Raw genomic sequence first — 26582 nt, 5'->3', positions numbered from 1 at the left:
CTAGATAGGACAGTCTGCATTTGTACAGGAAACCCTACTTTTTAGAAAGCTTTGTGAAGGAGCAACCCATAGGTCTTTCTTGCTTCCCTATTAGGGTTGGTCATTTAGATGGAATGTTTTTATGCTTGTGTGTGTGTTTACTCAAAGATTTCTAGTCTCTTACTCCACTGCATCTGTCAGCTTTCTCTGGGCTTATGTTTGGAGCTCTTCCTGTTATTAGCATTTATTCTGAAGTTCATTTTTTTGCTTTGATGGGTGAGGGCAGTTAAACTTCAAGCACATTTTGCCAAGTTTCATCCCTGGCTGTAAACCATATGGTTTAAGGTCTCAATAATCTTTGGGTAATAATAGTCACTAGGTCCTTTGAAGAGGAACATTTATAAGAGCAGGCAAATAAAATATATTCATGGAACCTAAAATCTCAGATCAGAAAGCACTTGAAATAAAGTATGTATTAGAAAATGTCATGTATAACATAATCAAGTATAATAATAGCATTTGGCTCTTTTTTGATTTTGTGGCGAGTATTGACCATTGGCTCTGGATCGAGCAATGCTTGTCCCTGGAGCATCTCTTGTCTGGAACACAGCAGGGAGATTAGTTTACAATGAAACTACTACTTAGTAGTAATTAGTAGTAATTAGTAATTAGTAATACTAATACTATTAGTAGCTACTGCTACAACTAATAACAATAACAGATATTTATCATATCTTGTGATAAGTGCTTTTTATTCGTTATCTCATGTAATCCTCAAAACTGTTTAGTAGGTAGATGGATTCCCGACTCTGTCCTGCCGTTTTATTGTGGAGAGAACCTAGATCAAAATACTTGCCTAGGATCACACAAGCCTTCTGAGGTGGGACCAAAATTCGGACCGACTCCCCTCACTTGCTTAACTGCTATGGGAGCTACCTTAAATTCTGTCTTCTTTTACCTTCTTCCACTTCCAGGGTCATGAGACACTCTTTCAGATTGGAGTTCACTTAGCTCAGGTCCAGGGTTAAGGCCTTCCCTGCACCTGTTTCCTATGAAGCATGAGTAGTTGGGGTTATGGGAGGTGCAGAAAACAGCCATTTGGTGCTCTCCTCTGCATGAGCTGTGACTGTGGTCCCGGAGGCTCTCCAGCCTTCCCATTACAGGCAGCCTCACTTCCCAGCAGGGCCAGAGCAGCTCCACACAATTGTACTTGCGGGTCCAACTTGCTAGGGAGGAAGCCACCACTCTTAGCCACGGAGGCTATTTTGCTTCAATAAATAGAAATACCAATGAGGGCTTTTTCTTCTGCTTCTTCCTTTTTTTTTATTTTTAAGATTTTTTATTTATTGACAGAGAGAGGGAGAGAAGAAGCAGGGGGAGCAGGAGGCAAAGAGGGGGAAGCAGGCTCTCTACTGAGCAAAGACCCCCCAGCGCTGGGATTGTGACCCGAGCGGAAGGCAGACACTTAACCAACTGAGCCACCTAGGCACCCCCAGGGTTTCTTCTTAACATGGATTTGATGCTGTCCTTCTCATTGCATACCCCACAGGACCCTCCCTGGCTTCTCAATAAATCCAAAGCAAGATTCTGCTGAGGTTTTGTTTAACTGTAGCTCTGTGAGATTGATAGAGTCAAAATTCCCTTACAGAGTGCTTTAGTCTAGACAGGCAAGGAAACAGAGATGCAAGTGGGGCTGAATGAATTAGGGCTTCTTCTGTCTGGTTTATTGTAGGGCACTGAGAATTTAAAATTAAGTAGGAATTTTTCCTCCCAAATACAAAAAACAGCATGAGGGTTGTAGAAAAATTTACCAAAATAAAATGAGGACAATACAAATAAACTCTACTGAAATTAACCAGAGACAGCCATTTGAAATTTTATGAATATACCCATTTAGAACTTTTTCTTAAGACGGTATATGCCATTTATTAAAATGGTACCACATAGCGTTCGTGTTGTTTTATGTCCTACTCTCTGTTCCACAATATATTATGACATCTTTCCATGTTTCAAATATCCTTCCCTAACGCAATTTGAAAAACCCACATATTATCTCAGTGCTTGGGGATCTGGTTAAATGAATCCCATTTTGTTTGAATTTTTATTTGTTTCTGAGGTCTTGGTATTAATGACAAAAACGAAATGATGTATTTGTTTTCAGTTGCTCTTCTCTAAGTGAAGTTATATTAAAAGCTATCACAGGGTGAGAGGCTAACTTGCCCCAAGTTGCTCAGCTCAAGATTGCCAGACTATAGATTTGAAACCCACTGTTTTTCATCTTCATCCTATATTCTTATCATCGCTTTGGCACTTGTGCCATTTTCCGTGGAGACCTTTGCTTTTCCTCTCTCTTCTTTTGCTCTTGAGTGAGCATGTTGGTTTTCTCAGGTCCACCCTTGCTTGCCTGTCTGACTTGCTGAGGCTGTTGACATTTGTAGAGGTACACAGTGTCCTGGGACCCGAGCTACACAGCTGGAGAGGAAACATGCCCAGCTCTTTCTCCCATCTCCTTAATGGCTTAACCTATGAGCTTGGAAGCTGGTTTTAATTTTACATTCTCTCTGTGTATGTATGTTTGTTTTTAAAACTTTTTCCCCTTAATTCTTTCAAGGAGACCTTTATTTGAAATCATACACTCTTTCCCTCAAAGCCAATTTGTGTCCCAAATCTTGATGAGATTACTTTGTTTGGGGATATTGATAAATTCAGCTTGGGGTTTCTGGTTTATCCAACTAAATTGGTTTAAATTATGGCCTTACAGAGAGAGAGGGCATAAACAACTTAGAAGGTCTTAGAGCAATTGGATGTAATCTTCTGCTTCTAGAGACTTCATCCTGGGTTGATTCCACAAAGAAGGTATGTTTCGTTTTGTTTTTATTTCAGTTCCTTCATGGCGTGGTCCATCTCAGACCCTTTCTGATGTGAGAAATTCTGGGAAATACTTCACTTTGCTCAGTTGAGGGCAGGAAGAGAAATAAGGGATCCATTATTCCAACCCCCTCATTTTAATGATTAAGAAAACGTAGGCCAAAGAGGGAAAATAATTTGCCAAAGGTCACACAGCAAAATAATTAAGGAAAAAAAGAAGCATAGAACTTGTTTTCCTTGCTCTAGTTCGATGTTTTTCTTACCCCCACCTCCCCCCTTTTTTTTTGAGGTGGGGGAGCTTGAGGGTCTCTTATTGGCTGAATTTGTCCCCTCAGAGTTCACGTGCTGAGGTCCTAACCCCTAATACTTCTGAATGTGGCTGGATTTGGCAAAAGGGCCTTTACAGACGTGATTGAGGTAAATGAGGTCATTGGAATGGGCCCTAATCCATTGTGATTGGCTCTATAAGAAGAGATTAGGATGGAGTCACGGAACAAGCCCATCTGCAGACACAGGGAGGAGTAGGCCATCTGCAAGTCAAGGAGAGAGGCCCCAGGGATCCCTGGGTGGCTCAGCGGTTTGGCGCCCGCCTTCAGCCCAGGGCGTGATCCTGAAGTCCCGGGATCGAGTCCCACGTCGGGCATCCCTGCATGGAGCCTGCTTCTCCCTCTGCCTGTGTCTGTGCACCTCTCTCTCTCTCTCTCCCTCTCTCTGTGTCTCTCATGAATAAATAAAATGTAAAACAAAAAAAAAAAAAAAAGGAGAGAGGCCCCAGGGGAAACCAACCCTGCCAACACCTTGATCTAGAACTTCCAGTTTCCCCGACTATGAGAAAACAAATATCTGCTATTTAAGATACTCAGTCTATGGTACTTTGTTATGGTATCCCTAGTACACCAGTCCAGGGAGAAGTTAAGGACAAAGGCATTTAAAAATTCAAATCTTCAAACTTGGGAAGTTCTCAGTGAACAGAAAAGGGAGACCCAAATAAATAATGTAAGACATGAGGCCATGTCAGAGCCCATACTGGCTGATTTTTAGTCGTAATTTTATATATGACATCTTATTCCACCCTTACATCCAGATTATAATTATTTATAGCTCCACTTTACAGATGAAGAAACAGAGTCACGAGGTTAGCTTATCTAAAGTTCCATTGTAACTAGCTGGTGGAGTGAGCTCCCAGTTCTCCTTGTCTGACAAGAAGTTAATCAGATCTGTGTCACCACCAGTGTGATTGTGTGACACTGAAACAATCTCTAGTTGTTTAAAGTTAGAAAGGAGAAAACATGTACTCCAGAGTCAATGACTTGACATTAAGAATCCACTTAATGGATTGGACAGAAAATATTTGGCCCCTGATTTTAGGAAAAATGCAGAGATCAGGGAAATTTTATTTATTTTATTTTATTTTATTTTATTTTATTTTATTTTATTTTATTTTTATTTTATTTTATTTTATTTTTAAATAATAAATTTATTTTTTATTGGTGTTCAATTTGCCAACATACAGAATAACACCCAGTGCTCATCCCATCAGGTGCCCACCTCAGTGCTCACCCCCCAGTTCAGGGAAATTTTAAAAGATAATCAAGCTATTTGAATGTCACTACAAAGTCTTCCCAGTGACTTAGACCTTCATGTGTTGAAATGAACAGCTATCCATAGTGAAGAATTACGGTTTGGAATGATGGACTTACCCACACTGGGTGACATTTGCTAGAACAGGAATCCAGACGTATACATCTGTAACATGAGCAGATTTGGAAACTACCTATGCCAGGATTTTATAAGGACATATTTTTGAAGTGTTTGCAATAGGAAGGCCTGCTAAATATACAGTCAACTAAAAAAAAAAAAAAAAAAAATCAAATTAATTTGAGCTGCTGGTAAACCCAAAGCTTATCATATGGGAAACATGATATGCTTTAAGTATTGAATGTAAATGGCTGTCTTTCAGCTCCATCCTTCCTGTTTGGTGCAATCTATCAGTGCCTAGATGTAGAGGTTAAAGTTGCTTGGGCTTTATTACTAAGAAGGCTCAATCAAGTTAGGCTGTGGTTAGGGTTTGTTTTCAGTGGATATTGGAGTTAAGGCTCAGCTCAGCCACAGACTAGCTGTGCACCTTTGTTGGTTCTGCCTTTAGAGTCAAATCTCAATCTAACCACTTGTCACTCTTTCTCATCACTCTCTCCAGCCCTAGCTCAGCCTCCCTTGACTTATTGCAACCCCCTAATTAATATTTGTGCTTCCACTTTGCCTACACATAGGTCATCCTCTTTGTGCACGGCCCGGGGGATCCTTTAAAAATGTAAATCAGATCAAGCTGCTCCCCTGCTCAAACATCTGTTGCACTTGGAATGAAATGGATGATGGCTCTCAAGAGTCCACGTAGCCTGGCCCCGACTGTCCTTCTCTCTGGACTCCCAGCCCTGCCACTGCTCCTCAGTGATTTGCAACAGCCATCCTCTTTTCCCGTGTGCCCTTGGATGTGCCCGTCTCCAGCTCAGAGTTGCAGTGCTTGCTGCTTGCTGCTAGCTGCTCCCTGGGAGTGGGGAGCAATCTTTCCTAAGAGCCGTTCTTTATTTGGCTTGCCCCCTCAGATCATCCAGAGTTCTGTCCAGCTGAAAGCTTCTTAGACATGCCTTCTTTAGAAACCTCATCAGAAGCAGTTTCAGGCTCTTCTAAGCCTCTGCTATCCCCTTGCCCTCTATCTGAATTCCACTCATCACTGTTGCCATTACCCTACTAATTTAGTTAGCTTACTTAGTCTTTGTTTTGCCAAGCACTACAGTACAATGGCAGGGAATGTATTTTGTTCATGTTGTATGCCTAGTGCTGTGAACAGGAGGCATTTATAAACATTAAATGACGGAATGAATGGGTAAATGAATCTGTGAATGAAAAGGCTCACTGCTCCTTTACTCGATGTGCTTTCCTTGGGGTCAGTGGCTTGGAGAGAACAGGTGTCAAGGAAACCGGGTTCTCAGAAAGCTCCTGAACCGTCTGCTTCATGGCGATAGGGACCATGTCTGTGTCCTTCCCCACTGCATCACTCAGGCCTGGCTCAGTCTAACTATGGATGAATGGAGCAGTGAATGAAAGTGAAAAGATTTGAGAACAGGGACAAAAGTGGTAACACAGGGATGGACATTTGCTCCCTCTGAGCCCGCTGGGAGGGGCTTGCAAAAGTTGTAACTTGTTTGCTGGGTTTTTAGACACCATTGAATACATGTCACAATGCACATCTTGCTTGGGTATGCATCAAACACCTGCAACTCTAAACGTCAGTCCTCATAGCACTTTTTGAAACATTTCTGAGCAGAGAAAGGCCATAAAAGAAAGGGCTGCTTGGGGATTATTTCAAAAGATTGTTCTGCTGGTGTTACAATCATAGGATGTGAAGCAGTGCATATGAAGCAGAGAAGGGATGTCAAGGCTTTGCAGGTAGGGATGGAGTCTGCAGGCCTTCAGGCATGAGGAGGGAATCCAGTCCTGTGATTTCAGTGTGATACTTGCAAACTGAAGGTAGTCTTAAATATATTCTGGGAGGTATCTATTGTGTGAAGAGACCTTTTGTTATAGAATTAACAGCCTGCTGATCTCATTTTTGAGTTCTGATAATTTTTAAATGGAGGCCCAGCTGCATTTATTTATTTATTTAAGATTTTATTTATTTATTCATGAGAGACACAGAGAGAGGCAGAGACCTAGGCAGAGAGAGAAGTAGGCTCCATGCAGGGAGCCTGATGCAGGACTCGATCCCAGGACCCGAGGATCACACCCTGAGCTGAAGGCAGACGCTCAACCATTGAGCCACCCAGGCATCCTGGCTCACTTGTATTTATTTCAAGGGATCATTTCATTCAACATTCACCTGACCTCTCAAAGTCCTTGTTCTCAGAGCATCTGCACTTTTTCCTGTCAGTATAACTTGGAGAAGTTTGAGGTCCAAGAGTAAAAAAAAATGGCCACTTCTTTCATAACCACTTGTTTGTCAAATGAAAACAGAGCTGTGGGTTTGCAGGTTTCTGGGCAGATAGAAGACTGAGCAAGAGATTCAGTTATTACCACTCTCCGCTAATTGTGTCAATAAAGAGCCAGAAAAAAGAGTGAACTGGTCCGTCGTCTTAGCTCGCCATATTATTTGAAAAGTGTTTGGGTAGGAAGGTAGTTTGTATACACATACACACACACACACACATACACACTAAAAAGAAATGCAGTGTCAAGCTACTTTTCAGGGATAGAGGAGAGTGGGCCTGCATCCAAGTGAGAAATACTGACCAGAGACCTGTGTCCTAGTCTGTAAAGAAACCTGCATTTATTGAGCACCTACTATGCACCAGAATTTGGGCTCACTCCTCACTTTAGTCCTTTGGGGTGGATGTCATTTTCTTCATCTTGCCCTTCCCCTTCCCACCATTCCGTCTGGCACTCATTCACCGTCTAAGTTCTTGAGCTACAGAACAAATGATGAGGCCCCTCTTTGTGCTACCGTACAGACCTAGTCTCTGATGTCTGGGCTCCAAGGCGGGACAAACAGGGGGGGTGTCTGTGGTCTTGGAGATGGTCCCTCCCTCCTCCGATCTCTCTCCTGGGGCCCTTTCTGCAGCGACTTTGTGTGAGCTGGAACATCACAGCTGTACGCTCTCCTAACGCATCCACCACAGAACCGGTTTGGGGAAGTTGCATAAGCCAGTGGTTATGTGCCTAGAACCACAATCCCCAGGCAGCCCCGCCCATCTTAAAAGTATAAGGTCAGATTTGGAGAAAAATCCTTGTGGCCTCCACAAATAGATGGGGACCAGTTGCCTGTCATTTGAAGGTGCCGCTCACACATTTCGAGGCCTGAGCCCGCACTCCTCCCCTGGGAGTTGCATTTGGCTGCCTTTCATATTCGGTGAAAGAGTTTCTTGTTCCTGACAGGCAGTAGGCTGGGAATTCACTAGGCTTCCCTGTCACTCTAAAGGCCCCGTCAAAGCCACCTGCCAATCAGAAATGATCAAAGAGGAGTCTACTTCTAAAAGAGGAAGTGAGTATGACTTATTGGATGGCGGCTCAGAGAGGCCAAGAGCTTTGCTCAGGGTCACAGGGCTAAGACCAGAATCCAGAGCTCCTGACCCCCATTCCAGGAGTCTCTCTGTTATCCATTGTTGCCTTTTAGGATGGCATTAACTCAAGTCCGATTGTTGATCCCTGCCTATCCTCCTAAATCACAGGCCCACATGTCCAGCTGTTTGCCTCAGGGCTGTGCGGTTGACCAGCATCTCAACATTATTGTTTTTAAAAATATTTTATTTAAATTCAATTTGCCAACATAGAGTAGTATAACACCCGGTGCTCATCCCAAGTGCCCTCCTCAGTGCCTGTCACCCAGTTACCCCACCCCCCACCCACATTCACTTCTGCAACTCTTTGTTTCCCAGAGTTAGGAGTCTCTCATGGTTTATCTTCCTCCCTAATTTTCCCCCACTCAGTTTCCCTCCTTTCCCTTTTGGTCCCTTTCACTATTTCTTATATTCTGCATATGAGTGAAATCATATGACGATTGTCTTTCTTCGATTGACGTGTTTCACTCAGCATAATACCTTCCAGTTCCATCCATGTCGAAGTAAATGGTGGGTATTCGTCTTTTCTGATGGCTGAGTAATATTCCATTGTCTATACAGCCCACATCTTTATCCATTCATCTATCGAAGGACATCGTGGCTCCTCCCACAATTTGGCTACTGGGGACATTGCTGCTGTGAACATTGGGGTGCAGGTGTCCTGTCGTTTCACTACATCTGTATCTTTGGGGTAAATGCCCAGTAGTGCAATTGCTGGGTCATTGGGTCAGGATTATTATTTATACTCTTGTGCCTCAACTTTGTTACTCTCTTTTCTGTTCTCCATTTTTATTCACGAGTCTTTCCTGGCCACCTTGCCCTGAAACTTTAGTCCGCTTAGACACATCATTTTCCCTTCACCTTTCATTGCTGAGTTGATTCTAACTTTCTTCCACAGCATGCCCTGCAGTTTCTGCCGCATATTCTTGCTGTCACCTGGACCACATCTGTCACCTTATTCTTTTTCCACTATAATTTTCTTTATTAAACTCCTAGTAGAAGTTATAAAACGTCATATACTTTGTACAACTAGTGGAGTAATATAAATAAATAGTAGAGAAAGAGAAAGGCAGAAGTTACCAAGTTTTCCATACCTCTTCAACCTGCATCCTTTCCCCCTGCCATTTCCACTGTGAATAATTTGGTGTATACCCTTCTAGACCTTTCTCTTGCTCACACAAGAACATAATAATACATGTATTACATATAGTATTCTTTTTTTGCTTTTGCAACAATAGAATCGTTTTGCACTTGGACCTGTGAATTATTTTAAAGTCAAGGTACAGATTTAACTTGTTAAAAAAAAAAACTGGATGACAACCCATTGTACTGCTGTCTTGCAGTGTATTACATCATGTCCCATGGTTGGATATTCAGGGACTGGGTGGGATATTTTCAGCTTGCCTCTCCAGTTACCCTCTCCACTTTTTCTGCCCTCCTTCATGCTGTGAGGCAATCTGGGCCTGCATCTGGAGGCCCTTTGCCCTTAGGCTCCGACTTGGATTCAGTTCCTTCAGCACACCTAGGAGATTGGAAGGAAGGTGCACAAGTGAGGTCAGGGTATCTTGCCCTGCTGATTCCTTCCTGCTGGGTCACTGAGGAGTGGCTTGCATGCCTGTCCTGAAGGTCACAGCTCCTGTCAGGCAAAGCTGTCCATACAGCTGCCCCCCCCCCCCACCCCACGGTAACTATTCCCTCCTCTTGTCTTCAGGCCTGGGGATGATGTGGCTCCCTGCTCCCTGGGGATGGTGTGACTCCCTGTTGGTTGGCTCTGGAGTCTACACATCCGATTAATTTCCCAAACCCTGCCCATACTTTGTTAGAGAATCACTTTGCTAAACTCTCTTTAATAATCCATTTTGAATATTTTCTCTTTCCTCGTACCCTGAATGGTATAGGCCCCTTCCCTTCCCTTCCCTTCCCTTCCCTTCCCTTCCCTTCCCTTCCCTTCCCTTCCCTTCCCTTCCCTTCCCTTCCCTTCCCTTCCCTTCCCTTCCCTTCCCTTCCCTTCCCTTCCCTTCCCTTCCCTTCCCTTCCCTTCCCTTCTTTCCTTCTTTCTCCTGTCACTTGCTATTCATTCCTTTATCTCCAGCATAGTTATTTTGTCAGTTTAATTTTCTTTTCTTTTTTTTTTTTAAGATTTTATTTATTTATTTATGAGAGACATAGAGAGAGGCAGAGACATAAGCAGAAGGAGAAGCAGGCTTCCTGTGGGGAGCCGATGTGGGACTCGATCCCAGGACACTGGGATCACGACCTGAGCCGAAGGCAGATGCTCAACCCCTGAGCCACCCAGGTGCCCCTTATTTTTTTCTTTTCTACTCTGAGATTGTATTTCATTCATTTTCTCAAAATCCTTCTAGAGCTCCCCAGCATCCACAGAATGAAGGCCAAATCATTAGCCAGCTATCTCTTGAGTCCCCCATTCTGGGATTCTAGGCATCAGGGACTCTGCCCAACACCACGTTGCCCACTGAAATGCATTCCTTGCATTGATACAGTTGGTTCTCCTACTGACTGGTTATGTGATGTTGGACCACGAGCCAACCTCTGTAAGCTTTCATGTCTTCATCAGTGCAATGAGGAGAATATCAGCATTTCACTGATGGTTCATTGAACTCTTCAAAGACTTTCTAGCGCATAAGAAGGTTTCAGTAAATGCTAGTGATAAATTATCATTCCTCAGGGCACGTGGGTGACTCAGTCAGTTGAGCATCTGACTCTTGGTTTTGGCTTAGGTTGTGACTTTAGGGTTGTGAGATCGAGCCCCCTGTCAGGCTCCGTGCTCAGCAGGGAGGGGAGTCTGCCTAAGATGGTCTCTCTCCCTCTGCCCGTCCCCCATTCTCTCTCTCTCTCAAATAAAATAAATAAATCTTTAAAAAAATTAAATCTTAAAAAAAATATTATTCTCTCACTCTGGTCAGAATTATCTCTTTGGCTGTACCCTGGTGCCCAGATGAGTCATTTTCCCAAGACCTACTTCTATAAGGTCTCTGTGGACTCTTACTTGATTTCTCCTGGACAGAAGATTTTTCTCTTTATCTTTCTCTCTCTTAGTTGACAGACTTTGCTTTTTGGTTTATGGAAAAACTGAGCAGAAAGCATGGAGCACGCTCATAAACTCCCTCTGTTCCCTCTACCCCAAAGTTTTCCATTATTAGCATATTGCTTTGGTGTGGTATATCTGTTACAATTGATGGACTGGTGTTGATATGTTATTAACAAAAGTCGATAGTTTTACATGAAGGTTCACTTTTGTGCAGTTCTGTGGTTTTGACAAATGCGAAATGTCCCGTATCCACAATTAAAGTATCTTATGGCATAGTTTCAGTGCCCCTCAAATCTTCAGGGCACCACCTTCACTCCCTATCTCCCTAAACTACTGGCATCCACTGATCATTTTATGTAGATAGTTTGACTCTTTCTCTTGACGTCGTATTGCTCTTTGTGCTCATAGCTTACTTCTCCTACATGCTCCTAACCTACAACTTCACAGGCAGTAGTCACAGAAGTGTGTGTTTCAGTAATGAATTATTAAGCCCATTTATCCCTAGAATCAAGGCCTGGGTTGAAATTTCATGCACTCCTTCCTGATGAAGTAGGCATTTGGCTTTTGCACAGGCTGTTGAGCTCAAGGGACATGGGATACTGTTTGAACAAAGCTGGATCCCAGTTATCTAGTCTGCCTCTGTACAGAGCACTTTTACTGTAGCTGCATAGATTTGAGGCCTAAAAAGGAACAAACAAAAGCAAGCAAGTAATAAAGCACAAAACCATCACCTAAATTCACACCAAAGATGGCCATCAATTAGTTCTTAAAAGTACTGACTTTTCTTTAGTCTGTATCCTACTTTACATTCTTGTCCTGAGCAACATAGTTTATATATAATAGTGATACCTACTTTACACTTTTCCTGTGATTTGGATTTGCCTTTAAGTTGTATATCTGTATGAGTAGAGCAGTAAACTCGAGATGGTGGCACAGTGGTTGTAGTGGCAGCAGTAGCATTATGCCTACCACTTATGGAGAGTTTTCCAAGTGTCTGACCCTGCCTGATAGTTAATTCTCACGTTAGGGATCTGTACTTTATAGATACGTAAGCAGACCTTTTTAGAGAACTAAAGCTAAGGAAGCTGAGGATTAATTGAACTCCACTAAGACAAGGAAACTGGGGTTCAGAATTAGATCAGGTCACCTGCCAATACCACACCGTACTTAGTAGCAGAGATGCAAATACAGGTCAGTTCCACGCTGTCTTAGTCTCTCCCTAAACTCTTGAATGGCTGTGCAAACTGTTTTGCTTTCCATCCCAGGCAGCAGCCTTTCTATTTTTCTCTCTCAGCATCTAGCTAAAGATGTGCTAGTTTCTTTTTTTCTCCAGATCTGGTGCTTCCTATTTTCTGATAAGGCATGTGTGTTCCCATACCACATCTACCCTACTCTGCCTCTTTCTCTCATCCCTCCCTACCCCCCCTAACCTTCTGGCACAGTGATCCTTTATGATCCCTAGTAATCTCCTTCCTCCAATGTGCTGCCTGAATTTGAGACGTCCTTGTGACTCTGCTCTGGGCCCTGTGTGGATCCACATTGGCCCATGTCGGCCCACGGTGGTCCATGTTTAAAGAGCAGGGGTGGAATTCCTGCTGTTTTGTGAGATCATTTTAGGTTGTTCCATAAGAGGGCATTAAATAACATTGAATCCCACGTTGGGACATCTTGTCCCCTTTCTTTTTCTAACCTGCTGAGTGGTTCAAGGAAGAAGTCTCAGTGTCTTGCTCATCTGAATTGGACACCTCCCTGACACTTGGTAACTTTGTTTTTTAAAGAAGGCAGCAGATCTGAGTTCCTCCTTCAAAACCCTTTCGAAGGCAGCAGTGTCGCCAAAATATAGTGATGTTTTTATAGTACTCATTCCTAGGTTTGCTGTCTATTTTTGGTAAGTGATACTGGCTTAGAATTTATAGGAGTAAGACAGTGTTTACTTTGAAAATATACTTATTAAGAATACATTACATTTATTAAGATGGAGTAAATGACAGTGCAGTTTCTACCAGGTTAGGCCAAATATCATGAAAATGGTGCACAAGTATCTGAGATTTGGGCTTCATAGGCCCAGCTGACCTTCCTGCTTGCGACCGGAATGGCTCTGTGGCTTCTGTCCACCTCCCCTCCCCAACGTCTCGTTCCTAACCTGGTTATCCACTTGTGCTGATGGGTGGCTGGAACCCTGCTGAAGATTGGGAGACTGTTATCAGGGGGCTGGGATTAAGATGCCATCCACAGTTCATCCCCCACTCCATTCTGACCCAGGGCAGGCTACATAACTTGTCTGGCCCTCTGATAATCACGTCTCTGAAGTGGTTAACATGGTCCTGGGGCGGGAAGAATGCACGTAGCTGGCTTTGTTCTAGTTCAGAGGAGCGAGTGTCCACCCTGCCCTGGTTCATACTGCTCGTGGCTACTGATTCCTCTGGGTTAGCGTCTCTCCTGCCTCTCTTGCCTCTCCTGCCTTGGGTTCCACCCCTCCAGGGCCAAAATAAACCTAATAAAGTGAACATGGTACTTCCCGTTGTTAGGAATTCTGTTTAGTGGGCTCTGCTTTGAAGGCAGTGCCCCTGGTGACCCTCCATCTAGAACACCTGGGCTTACGTATATTTGGACGACGAGAGAAAGAATGTCTTTGAGACTCGTCTGTGGCATCTGCTGTGAAACTGCTCAGTTTCAATACAGACTCAGAGCCAAGAAACTGCATTTCTCTTCCAGGTGTCTCTTTTCTCCCAGGTCTTTCTCTTTCTGTCTCAATGGTAAATTCGTTGTGAGGGTCTTAGAGACAGATCCATACATTGCCCAGGGAGAGTGGGTTTGGGGACAGGTTTAAGAATGCCACCCACTCTCCATTCCTGCTGTAAGAGAGCAAGTGGATTGTTACCTCCTCGTGGAGGCTTATTTCCAGAGGAAGAATGACCTGGAGGGACCAGGGGAACTTGCCCTCTGGGGGTGGGTTTGAGAGGAGAAGTCTTGGCTGAGCTTGGCTGCTGGTGGCAGGAGCTGAGAACAGTTGCCGAGGGTTGAGTGGGGACTGGCGTCTCTGGCATTCCCTTTATGGCCAGGTCTGTTCTGTTTTGATTAATAAAGTGCTAGTTCACTTCCTCCTGAGTATTTGTGAGCAGGCAGTTTTACAGTGGCCAGTTCTAAAAAAGATGTAGCTCCCACGTATTAAGCATTTATACGGTGCTGCACAGAGCTCAGCCCTTTCCATCTAGCATCCCCATAATCCTGAGCAGCACCCTCAGAGAAAGATGTCATTGTCCCCTTTGAGGTAGCTGAAGCCTGGAGAAGCGAAGTCACTTGTCCAAGCACAGGTAGCGGCAGCGTGGGGATGTTTTCTAGGGAGTTCTGTGTAATTACTCAGATGGGGATTTGTTTTAAATAACCACCTGCGCCTTCATCTGGACTTTAAAAGGATCTTGAGTCCCCACTGAGGGTCAGAGTCTGGGCGTTGTGATTTGAACGCAGGTAACAAAATATTTGATTTTGGAAGACGTTCTTCATTTTATATCCTCCTTTTCTGTTGCTAGGATTATAGTTTTTATTCTGAGCTGCTGGAATGTCGGCAGAGTATAGAACAGATGTGTCTTAAGTACTGTTCTCAGACTGACTTTATTCACTGGGAAGGAGTCCACAGAGGGCTCTGGTTTCTCTGGGAGGCATATTCTCATTACCTCAGACAGACAGAAGTGGTGATTTAAGTTCTTTTAAGTTCAAGACTTGACGAGGAAAACTAAAATGGGAACCCACATCTCCAGTAGGCTTGAGTTCAAGATTCTGTTTTTTCATTCTCTGTTCTGGTTTGAATCCAGCCTTTCCTCTTTCTTTTTCTTTTTCTTTTTCTTTTTCTTTTTCTTTTTCTTTTTCTTTTTCTTTTTCTTTTTCTTTTCTCTTTCTTTCTTTCTCTCTTTCTCTTTCTCTTTCTCTCTCTCTCTCTTTCTCTCTCTCTCTCCCCCCCACACACACCCAGCATGAAGCAAAACACAGGGCTCAAACTCATGACCCTAAACTGACTGAGCCACCCAGAATACTCTCTCTTCTCTTCTTTTTCTCTCTGTCTCTCTTCTCTTCTCTCCCTCTTTCTAACAAACTCTAACAAACAAACTTTTATGTTTGTTTTTTTTTTTTTTTTCTGATCATTACCATACATTAGTGAGGAAAAAAGATTGGACTCTGTCAGACTTGAAGGGCTGGTGCTACCCTGGATTGTATGTTACATCCTTTTATAAGTTGCATGAACATACTCTGGCCATAAGGGGCAGGTTTAATGCACTGCTGCACTACTTTTATAAGTCGTGGCTTCAGAGTTGTTGGATTCCTAAAGTTACCTGCTATAGCCAACTGGTCATCAGTTTGAGCCCTGGAACAGTCAGATTTAATAGCAAACAGTAAGGAGAGCCAGAAAGAGCCCCTTGTCATAAGGTTTCAGGATAAGTGGTTCCATGGCCTCAGGTGGAAATCTGTCCAGTGCCCAGAGGTAGAGACCTGGATTTGCTTCCCAGTGGAACTAATCAACTCTGTTGCTTAGAGAAAGTCGCTCACCTTTGTGCCTATCTCTCCATTTGGAAAATGGGGACCATCTCTCTCTAATATACTTCGTAATTTAAATCTTTTAAAAATGTTTTTCAAGTGCTGTAAATAATATGAATGGAATCAATATAACTAATATATAAAAGTGTTTACTATGTGCTGGTTATTTGATATGTGCATGTGCGTGTGAGCTCACACACACTCTCCCTCCCTCGTTTATTCCTGGCAGCCCCATTGTGAGGTGAGCTAGGTATTATTATCCACTCTGAGCTAATAGAAACTGAAGTTCTGAGGGGTTAAGTCCTAATTCAAGATCACATAGTTCGTTAAGTGGTCGACCTGATTCTCCCACCCAGGGGAGAAGCCAGCTGGACACAACCTGGCCTGCTGGTATGCCTGGGCACCCCACTAGCCTTCCAGACCTCCCATCCTCAACCCTGGGCAACAGGGCAGGGCCCAAGGCAGTCAGAGTCCTTGGTTATTTTAGGCTCTCCATTTCTTTATTTTGGGTTCTAGATAATCCCAGTGTGCTCTAGAAATATCATCATTCTTTGTCTATATCATCCCATGAGAAGCCTTCGTAGATGTCCAAACTAGACCATTTCACCTCTTTGGGCATCAGCTCACAGATGCTCGACATCATCAGCTGCTGGGAACAGAAAGTGAAGAGCCCTGCTGGGCCACCACATTCACCAGTCCTTTGTAACATCATGCAGGATGACTTTTAATCATAGATGGCAGATTTGTTTGTCTTGCTGGTTTTCAACCCTCGCATGTGTTCATCTGATCTGTGAACTCACAGACAAGCATGTTTGGTAACCATTAAGGTTTGGTTTTATGTAACCTGAGGGTGATCAGTGGTTCTGCTGTTTGTCAAGGCCAAATTCAAGGCTTGCCTTTCAGACTTTCCTGTGTCCAATGACAGTTTGCCTAGGCTACCCTTTGTTAGTGGATCCCACATCCATGGAAAGAGTTAAAATTAACGAAGTCATTTGATGAATCGCTTTAACAGAAGGTAGGGAATAGGCTGGGGAGCTCCAGGGGCAGCATGTGTTTGAGCTCTGTGAATTGAGGTTTGGATATCTCTGGTCTGCATGATGAAAAGAAATAATATTGATACCATAGCAGTCCAAAGAGCAGGAGTCTTGTTGCTCCCATCTCTGAAACTTCCACCGGCCTGTATTTCATCTCTGTGCTCTATCTATTTTGATTCCTGATTATTGAGCCGGAGAAGATATATCGAATTAGCATTTGAAGAGTTTCCAATGATGCCATCGCAATGGTGTTAATTCCACTTGGATCACCCGTTAGTATTCCCTGAGGCACCATGGGCCTGAGATAGCTTTTGCCCCTCTGCTGATATTTGATGCTTGTTGAAGGAAGTAATGATCATGTCAGTTGGTTCCCTAGGCTAGATGTTCCCTAGACAGGAGGGTGGTCATATTTCATACCAGGGCTCACTACAGGTGCTAGCTGGCCCCTTTCCAAAAAGTTTACTTCAGTTCTTTGCTAGGAAGATAAAGAATGTCAGAAGAGCACTAAGCTATTAGAGGCAAACCTTAGAGTTACCAAGACTATTACTACAAAGCTTCTTTTAGAGATGATTTTGCTATCTCTCTAGACACACAGAACTGTGCCTTGGACACACAGCACCATGAGTTCCAGTGCTGGTCTCTGACTTGGGCTGGCTGATGATCTGCATGAGAACCATTTGTGGGGTTTATAAAATTCAGATTTAGTGGCCTAGAGCAGGGCCTGGGACTCTATATTCTTTTAATGTGCACACCCTAGTTTGGGAAGCACAGTCCTGGGACTGCCTTATATAATTTTGCAATTACTCTTAAAACAGTAGTCCAACTTTCTGGCCACATCACATAATTTTGTGACTCAAATGGCCTTTCCGTCATAATGACATGATGCAACCTATATCCCACCCTTCACCCATTCGGCTTACCAGTATTCAGTAGCTGTCTAGGATGAGCTCCAGGAACAAAGGTGGAAAGATCAAAGAGATGTATAGTCCCAAGACCAAAGGAGTCTTTGGTCTAGTCAGGAGACAGTGGAACAGTGGAACCCCTGAAGCACCAGGTTCTGGTGAACAGCAGTTATTGTAGACAATGGGGTTGTTTGAGCAAAATTGCAAGCGGAGTAGGTGAAACTTGCTGGCAAGTCAGGTAATGCGTCCTGCAGGAGAAACACTTCGATTCGAGGCTTGACAGAGGAGAGTTGGTTGTCAGAAGCCACGTGAACATGGCAAGAAGGCAGAGGGAACTTTTTTGCAAAGGCTTAGTGGCCAGAGAGCCTGCTGCATGCTTCTGAATTTGCCATGGAATGACACATGAGGCTATATGTGATGGAAATGAGGGTGGACATAGAGACGAGCGCCAGATCAGGGAGGCCTTGTGGATCATGCGTGGTGGGAATTTACATTTGATCTCATTTGTACATTTTCCTTGCGGCAGAGGTGGGTGTTTTCCTGGGTGCCTCCTTGATCCATGTGTCTTTCAGATCCTCTCCCCCGATAGTATGACACGATGCAATTTCCTGCTCTCCTGTAGTACCTTGAACGTGGGAGCAGCTAAGTGGCACTAAGCCGTATCCTATGTGGATGCCTAGCCTCAAATCTCATTTTCTGGCCTGGTTCACACCCTTTTATTTCCAAGGCCAGAAATCAGCCTATTTATTCATAGACTTCCTTCCCCATTAAACTGATGTACTTTGTGAAAGCCAGTTCAACTGCCTTGCCAACTTCATCTCTGCCGCTTTCCTCCTTGATCCCTAAGCTCCCCATCTCGACACTGATCTTTTTCCGGATTTCAAAGAAACAAAACTTCTTTCTACCACAGGGCCTCTGCACATGCTGTCCCCTCTGCCTGCAGCTCTCCATTCCCACCCCATCTCTTTGATCATCCCTGCAAAGGCCTCTTTTCACCTCGGTTTAAACAAGCCCACTCACCTATGTTTTGTGACACTTGATACAATTTTACGTTGTTTATTTTTTTGATTTTCTTTTTTCTTTATTGCCCCTTAGGTTTCATAAAAGCAATGACATGGTATGACTCATTAACTACTGGATCCTCTCTATGTATTTAGTCATATATATTAAATAATTACTTGCTAGATGAGTGGATAGATGAACAATGGATGGATGGGTGGGTGGGTGGGTGGATAGAATTGAAGTCTGTAAGTTGAATTCATAACAAAATGCAATGTACCATTCTCTCTTCAAGCCTTTCCATTCAGCCAGGCTCCTGAGATTTCTCTTCGCTGTCAGGACCCCAGAAAAGCTACCTATCTGTCTCTATCTATCTATCTATCTATCTATCTATCTATCTATCTATCTAAAAGAGAGGAAGTGAGAGAGAGAGATCACAAGCAGGGAGGAGGGGTAGAGGGAGAAGCACGCTCCCCATTGAGCAGGGAGCCTGATGCGGGGCTTGATCCCAGGACTCTGAGATCATGACCTGAGCTGAAGGCAGAAGCTTAACCGACTGAGCCAACCAGGGGCCCTCCATTCATTCTTTTAATGAAATCTGTGATACTGAAAGCTGACACTGGTTGGTTCCTCTACTGACATATAGGAGCTATATGTCTATATTTCCTTAATTACCTTGGACTGTATGTGCATTGTTTCCAGTTGGATCACTTAAAAAAAGACTTTAATTATAAAAAAAATTTTTCATAATAGGCAACAGACACATCTCAGAAAATGTGAGAGTTTAATGAAGCAAATGTGAATCCTGCATAATTTCTCCACCTGGGTTAAAGACTAGAGATCTATAGAATACTATAGCTATTTTGTCTTTTTTCCATTCAGTGCTTTTCCTGTACATTCTATAAGCTTGTGAGCAACGTTTGCATACCTGTGTAAGAATCCTGAATTTTAAATATAGCATGATCCTCATGTCATTATAAAGACTTTCAGAGGCTATTTCATTGTATGTCTGATCCCAGGTTCTATTTTTGAGAATCACTGTTGAGTGCCAACAGGATGCAAGACACTGAGGTATAAGTTATATACTACTTTCAATATTTACTGCTTAGTGAGCCAGAAAAGATAACACAAGAGTGTCTTCCCTCAAGTAGCTATGTTTCTGAGTGGCTAGGTAGGTTGCAGAAGCAAGAGGTGAAGCTCTAGAATAATTTGAATCTGGGGCAAATGTCAAAGACTGGATCCCTGACAAATATACCCAATTCAAACACTGAGTGCGTTGAGTCTCAGTGTCTTAAGTCACTGTGTTCCTACTAGACCTCTAGACTGGTGAACTGGGAAAACTTTTGCAGACCCCCTCTTCTCTGAATTCCTAGCTGTGAGAATGACTTATGTTTGCCTTCTTTTCTAGAGTGACCGTCTCCTTATCAAGGGCGGTAGAATCGTCAATGATGATCAATCCTTTTATGCTGATATTTACATGGAAGATGGTTTAATAAAGTAAGTATATAGAATCGTATCTTTATTTTTTTGTACTTCCTTTCTTCCTGAGAGGCTCAGAAAGAAGCTTGCCTAGACCTTTGGTTCCCTGTGTTTTATTTCTTCTTCTCGTTAAAAAAATGAGTCTATATTTTAAAAGATTTATAATTATTTTAGAGAGAGTGAGTGAGTGAGGAAAGGGGCAGAGGAAGGGGGAGAGAATCTTCAGACAAATGTCTTGCAGAGCGTGGAGACTGATGTGGGGCTCCATCTCAGGCCCCTGAGATCATAAGCTGAGCTGAAACCAAGAGTTGGATGCTCAACCGCCTGAGCCACCCAGGAGCCCCAAAGTGAATCTTTATTTTAACCCTTTGTTCTGGTTGCACATAATCCCTTAAAATGGGAGCTAGCCTTAATTTATTCACATCTTGTGAACGAAGTGAAAAATCTAAATTCAGTCAACCAAATGATGCTGCAGGCCTCTTTGTGCAAAGGACACTGATGGGGCACCCTCTGCATCTTAGAGAAGTGGAAGATGTGACTATTGTCCTTAAGTTTATTGAAAAGGTGTGCACACAGTTACAGCTCCATATAAACATAAGGCTCGTGCATTTGGTATCATAGGAGTTCAAGTGAGGATAAGTGATGTAGAAGTGCACAGAAAGGAGAAATCCCATCACAGGATGGTTTGGGGCTGGAGAGGCCATTTGAACTGATCCTTAACTTACGTGGAGTTTAGTTGGGCGGAACACAGAGAAGACATACATCTCAGACAAGATTTTCAAACAGGTACTTCAGAGATGTATACCTACCTTTTAAAATGATTTGCTTTTGGGAGCCTGGAAACTGTGCAATCAGGTTACGTTTTTGTGCAGGTTCCCTACATAGTGACCTGTAAAAGAGGATTTGGTCTACACATAACTTTTCATCACATAGAATGAGTTATGTCTCTGCACTGAACAGATATTGTAGAAGATTGATGTATCCAGTTCATCCTGTTAGCCATCCCTGGCCATGTTCAATTGTATTATTACATTATTTAAACTCATTGGATATAGTGGATCTCTTCCTTATCTTTGAAGACTTGGGCTTAGATATAACTCTGTAGGTGGGTGTTCCTTGTCAGTCCCCAAACTAGGCTGGTTTCCCTTCTATGAGCCTTCAAAACACCTTGTGCTTTTATGAGTCAACAGCCGTTCTGACCCTGTTAGGCTCTCTGAAGGCAAGGACCCTACCTTGTTCATCTCCATATCCAAGCACTTAACCCAGTACTTAGCATGGAGAGACTTTTAAGAAGAACTACCTTTCATTGACTGTGCAGTATGCGCCAGGCACTGTTCAATGTTTTACATGCGTAATTTCATTTATTTCATGGGCAATTCCATGAAGTAAGTACTATTACTACCCTTTTCTCAGATGAGGACAAAAAGGAACACAGAGAGGAAGTAACTTGCTAATGATCAACACATTAATCAAATACATTGAATGAATGAACAAATAAACATGCGTGAATGAACATCTTCTAGTTTAGTTGTCTTACCTGCATAAACACCTTTTCATATTAGAAATAGGCAAACTGAAAATAGTGAGCAAACTAACCAATAATTAACAATTAATTAATTAGAAACAATAATTTCTTCAAAAATAAGCCCCAAGTAATCTTATATTTTTCTCGTACTAAAAAAATTATTGTATATAGTCGGCTCTCTTTGGAGATAGCAAGTTCCCTCATTTAGAGATTTTCAGAGACGGTAGAAGAGAGTAGTACCTAATGCTTCTTCCTCATTTCAGAACTCATGATGGGCGTCACTAATTGAAGTCAGGCATCTACTACCAGAGTTAACTGTGTAAATCCTTTTTGCCATCTCTATTAGAATAGATGAGAAGGCCGCTTGCCAAGGATGCTATAGAAGGGATGTAACCATCAGATGTGTGCGTTGGTGTGGAGAAAAGGGTATATTAAAATGATCTTCATCTAATCCTGACATTTTATTTTATTTTATTTTATTTATTTATTTTTTTTAATCCTGACATTTTATATATCTTCAAAAACATCCTGAATTAACAGAGCATAAACACAGAAATAATTCCCCCTGATTGTCAGATTGCTGTGTGAATATCTGTGAATATTTATGGAGTGCCTGCTGTGTGCAAGGTGATTATTTAAGGCATGGGACCCATGCTATGCCACATGCTATGGTGGCTATCACTGGGACCCACATCTTCCCCCAGGGACCTTACAGTCTTGGTTTAAAGATTTATTTATTTATTCATGAGAGACACAGAGAGAGGCAGAGACATAAGCTGAGGGAGAAGCAGGCTCCCTGTGGGGAGCCTGATGTGGGACTCGATCCCAGGACTCTGGGATCATGACCTGAACCAAAGGCAGACACTCAACCACTGAGCCACCCAGATGTCTGGGACCTTATAGTTTTTTAGGGGAACTGAGATATCTGTGTTTATCAAAGGGTATAACATTACCAGATAATATCAGCATCTAGTATTAAAGTAGGAGAATAGATGAGATTCATAGGGAAGGAGGGTGCCATGTGGGGTTAGTATGGTTATTAATTATCATAGCTGATGCTTTTCGGATTCTCCTGTGCCGTGCCTAACAGCCTTCTGTGGGCCTGACATACTAAAACTTAATCTATATGACAAACCTATGGAGGAAACATTTTTATTACATTCTACAGTTGAAGGAATTAAGACATGATGAGGTAAAGTAACTTGGCCAAGGTCATGAAGCTAATAACTAGCAGAGATTGTGAACTCAGTCTGCCTCCAGGGTAGATCTGTACTCTTAATTATTAGACCTGGCTGTCAGTAGGGATTTGACCAAGGAAGGGAGGTGGGAACCAAACCTTTAAGGATTACTGTGATCTTGAGTGGCTCAGTGGAGAAAAATTAGGAAGGCATTTCTGTTTAAGACATGGTATTCCACTAGTTTTCAAAACTGGTGGAAACACACAGCATATACACATGCGCGGGGAGGGCTACTAACTCTTCTTACCCTTGGTTCTCAATTTGCCTCAGACGAAGAGGAGAGAGGGAGAAAAATGAGAACATAGTGGCCAGTATCTGGACTATAATGGAGGTATCGTCAGAGGCTGCATTTTTTTCCACAGCGTGTTTTGAATTGTGGCGACTCTGGAATGGCCCAGTGGGGATGTGGTGAGGTTGAATTCTTAGAGATGTCAAGAATACTTTATTTGAGTTGCAAGACTTAGATTTTGGAGGACCAGTGGTAGACTTATTGTCCCCAGAGGGTGTCTGTCTTGGCTGGCTGTGAACAAAAGGGGAACGTGTTCACGCCCCTGGTCGTGGGGTACATGTCTCCCCAACCAGGACATGATGCTTGTGCATCTTGTCTATCCAGAATTAACTGGCCATTTAGATCGAGGGTGTGAAGTCGCATAGAAGCCAAGCAACATCAGACAGTCTCGAAGGTAACATTTTGCCAGGAGTAGTTGTCTTCGTCACTTGCCTTGTGTAGGTAGTGTGTCTCTGGAGTACTCATCAGCTTCCTCCTCACCTGAGTCCCCCTTTCTTCCTTCTGGGGATGCGCTGAAGCTTCTTGGCCACAGGTGTGTCTGGTAGAGGTTGTCACCATCCTCTTCCTTGGCTTGATACTTCTGCTGAGGTGCCTGCCAGCTGGGCATCTGCCTCTTTGGCTTCCTCCTTCGAATCTGCCTTTGGCTGTGATTGACAGATCAATTATCAGGGAAGGGGGCAATTGGGAGTGAAGGCTGAGGTGCAAAGTGACCCACGCAGATGCCTCTTGTTAGGAACACAGATGGACTCACTTAGGGGATAGCTAAGTTCCCATACGTGTTCTTTAAAGGATTCATTACCTCCTTCAGTCTCTCCTGATGGTTCATTATTTTACACTCTCTGAATCCTTTCCCAAATGTTACTGTTCAGCCTTTACTAAGATAAAGAACAAAATAAAGCCATAACAAAAACACCTATTTTTGAAAAAGTATTTCTTACACACCCTATATTGTAGACCCTGTCCAACCCCGGAAGTTGTAGTACTAAGCGAGGACACATGGTTCCACCAAACAGCAGACCAGCACGTTTTGTGTCTATATAAGTTGTTTTCTGGATGTACACCTGTCTGTATTTGCTTCTAGATTGTTAAGCTTGTGAATCACTTGCAAAGGCCACGCTGATAAATATGAGTTGCAATGTCTGAAACTATGTTTGTCTTCAAAGTTGTTCTCTGTCTCACCAGGCAAATTGGAGACAATCTGATTGTCCCTGGAGGAGTGAAGACCATCGAAGCCAATGGGAAGATGGTGATCCCGGGAGGCATTGATGTCCATACCCATTTCCAGATGCCACACAAGGGGATGACCACAGTGGATGACTTCTTCCAAGGGACGAAGGCCGCCTTAGCGGGAGGCACCACCATGATCAGTGAGTCGCCTGCCCTTCCACACTCCTGGCCCCAACAAGTGACTTTCTCGCTCACATATCAACCCCTGTGCTCTCTGGTGACAGCTTGTACACATCTCTTACTTGAGTGTACAGACGTGCTATCTGCCGGGACCTGAGGAGAGCAGGTGTGGCAAGCACCCTGGCAGCTCGCTGCAAGTGCTTAGGGAAGATTCACGAGGCTCGGGGCCAGGAAAACAGCTGGCCTTGATTGTCCTATGATAGTCGGGGCTGGGGGTGCAGTGGGTGGGGAATCTCTGGGCCAGAACCTGGGATATGTGTGGACATGGGCCGGACGTTATTTCAGAAATTCTAACTGGGGCTCGAGGCAGGAGCAGGAAGAGAGTGAGGCAGAGCAGTGGGAATGGGACCCAGCATCCCCGAGAGGGAGAGATAATGGGACCTGCAGTTCTTGAGAAACTCGTGGGCTTCAGTGGTATTTACTGTTAGCTGGTCTGCACTGCATCTTGACCAAGTCCTATCTTAAGATGAGGCAAGCTGTGGGGGTGGTTTCCTTTGTTTGTTGGTCTCTGTTTTCTTTCTGTCTTTCTTTTTCTTTTTTTTTTTCCCCTTTTATTCTGGGAACTCTTGCGATTCCAGAGAAACCTAGGGAGTTGCATGCCATTGGATTACTGAACAGATAGCATTCCAAGGCAGTCCTTCCTGTCCCAAAGGAATCCCAGGGAATTGGGTCCCATCCCAGCACTGGGCCTAAACTTGGCCAGGGCACTGTTTATTTTACCACCATATACACCCATCCACAGAACAGCCTGAGCTGTGGAGTTGCTCACTGTCTTTTGCCTCCTTTTGACGGGAGCACCAGCAGGGCTGAGCTTCTGCAAGTTGGGTGTGGAAGCCCAGGAAAATTGCATCAGGGCCATAAAAGGCACAATTCAGGGAGACCAAAGCTTTTCTAACCTCAGGGAGGAAGCCAGCTGACTTCTCAGTAGCTGCTTGTCCACAGAGGCCCTGGTGTAGGCCCATGCGTCAGTGATGCAGTTCCTTGCGTTTTGCTTTATGATAAGCACACGTGGGCTGCTCGTGGTAGGAGGCTGAGAAAGTGAGTGATCTTGGTTTGGCTCTTGCCTTCGGGCAGGGAGATGGACCTTTTCAGTGTCCTGGGAGTGTGTACCGTGCTTGGTCTTCTAGGCTGGGAAGGAGCCGGAGGAAAGTCAGAGTTGCAGGTGATGAGAGAAAACCATACAAAGAAACACAAAGCTGTACATGTCCTTTGTAGATAATTTGAAACCCTGGAAATGCAGCGAGAAAAGAAAACCCATAAAGCTTGCGTGGCTGTTAACAGTGTGGCTCTCGCTTCCCTCCAGTTAAACAGAAATAGGGTCATAACAGACGGACTGTGGGTCAGTGGTGTTCTAGTGTACCATTTCACTAAATAATCATGTCATGGATGTCTTTCCATTTGTTTATTTTTATTCCATCACAGCATTAAAAATGGGTGCCTAAATGTCCATTTTATGAAGGTATTATATTTATTATTTAGCCAAACGTCTCTATTGTTCAGGACTTTGATGGTTTCCAGTTTTCACTTAACACATTATAAATAATGTTTGCAGGGGCACACATCTTTGGCACCCACATTTTGCAAACAGCCATGTGTATTGTCTTAGGAATAATTCTTAGGCACAGGAATAATCATTGAGCTAAGGTATGAAAACAATCAAGAAATTTGATGTGTATTTCAAAATTGTTCTTAGGAAAGGTGTACGGATTTGTGCTTTCCCTCAACTGCCCAAGGGGAGATATGGGAGTGGCACTTTTGCCTTATTTTCACCAACTGTAAATGTCTTTATTTTAAACAGTGCTGTCCATGGTTGCGGGTACTGCAGGAGTAGAGTTGGGCTTGAAAAGAAAATATGTTCTTTTTTTTTAAGATCTTATTTATTTATTCTAGAGAGAGAGCATAGGGGGTAAAGCAGAGGGGGAGGGACAAGCAGACTCCATGCTAAGCCCACTGTAGGGCTCCATCTCAGGATCCTAAGATCATGACCTGAGCCAAAACCAAGAGTTGGACAGTTAACCAACTGAGTCAACCAGGTGCCCCCAAAAAACATATTCTTGACAAAAAGTTTATGTGGATGTAAGATCTGTGGGCTGAGCGTCAGGTTCATTCCACTGGCTCTTTCCAATGGTAGTAAGCACATGGATGCCATTGTCCTGTTACCTGACATAACTT

The 26582-nt window shown here is 43.4% G+C and overlaps 1 protein-coding gene across 1 annotated transcript in view; it reads left to right on the top strand.

Moving 5' to 3' along the window:
* Positions 1 to 26582, top strand: part of DPYSL3 (dihydropyrimidinase like 3) — a 119607-nt gene that overhangs the window by 67240 nt on the left and 25785 nt on the right. The window contains 2 exon segments of the mRNA XM_025446838.3: positions 19881 to 19969; positions 24186 to 24370. Of these exon segments, the coding sequence (XP_025302623.1) occupies positions 19881 to 19969; positions 24186 to 24370 (274 nt within the window).

This window comes from Canis lupus, chromosome 2, assembly GCF_003254725.2.
Source record: "Canis lupus dingo isolate Sandy chromosome 2, ASM325472v2, whole genome shotgun sequence".
Classification (NCBI taxonomy): domain Eukaryota; kingdom Metazoa; phylum Chordata; class Mammalia; order Carnivora; family Canidae; genus Canis; species Canis lupus.
The sequence above is the reverse complement of the archived record's forward strand: the minus strand, read 5'-3'. Positions and strand labels throughout refer to the sequence as shown.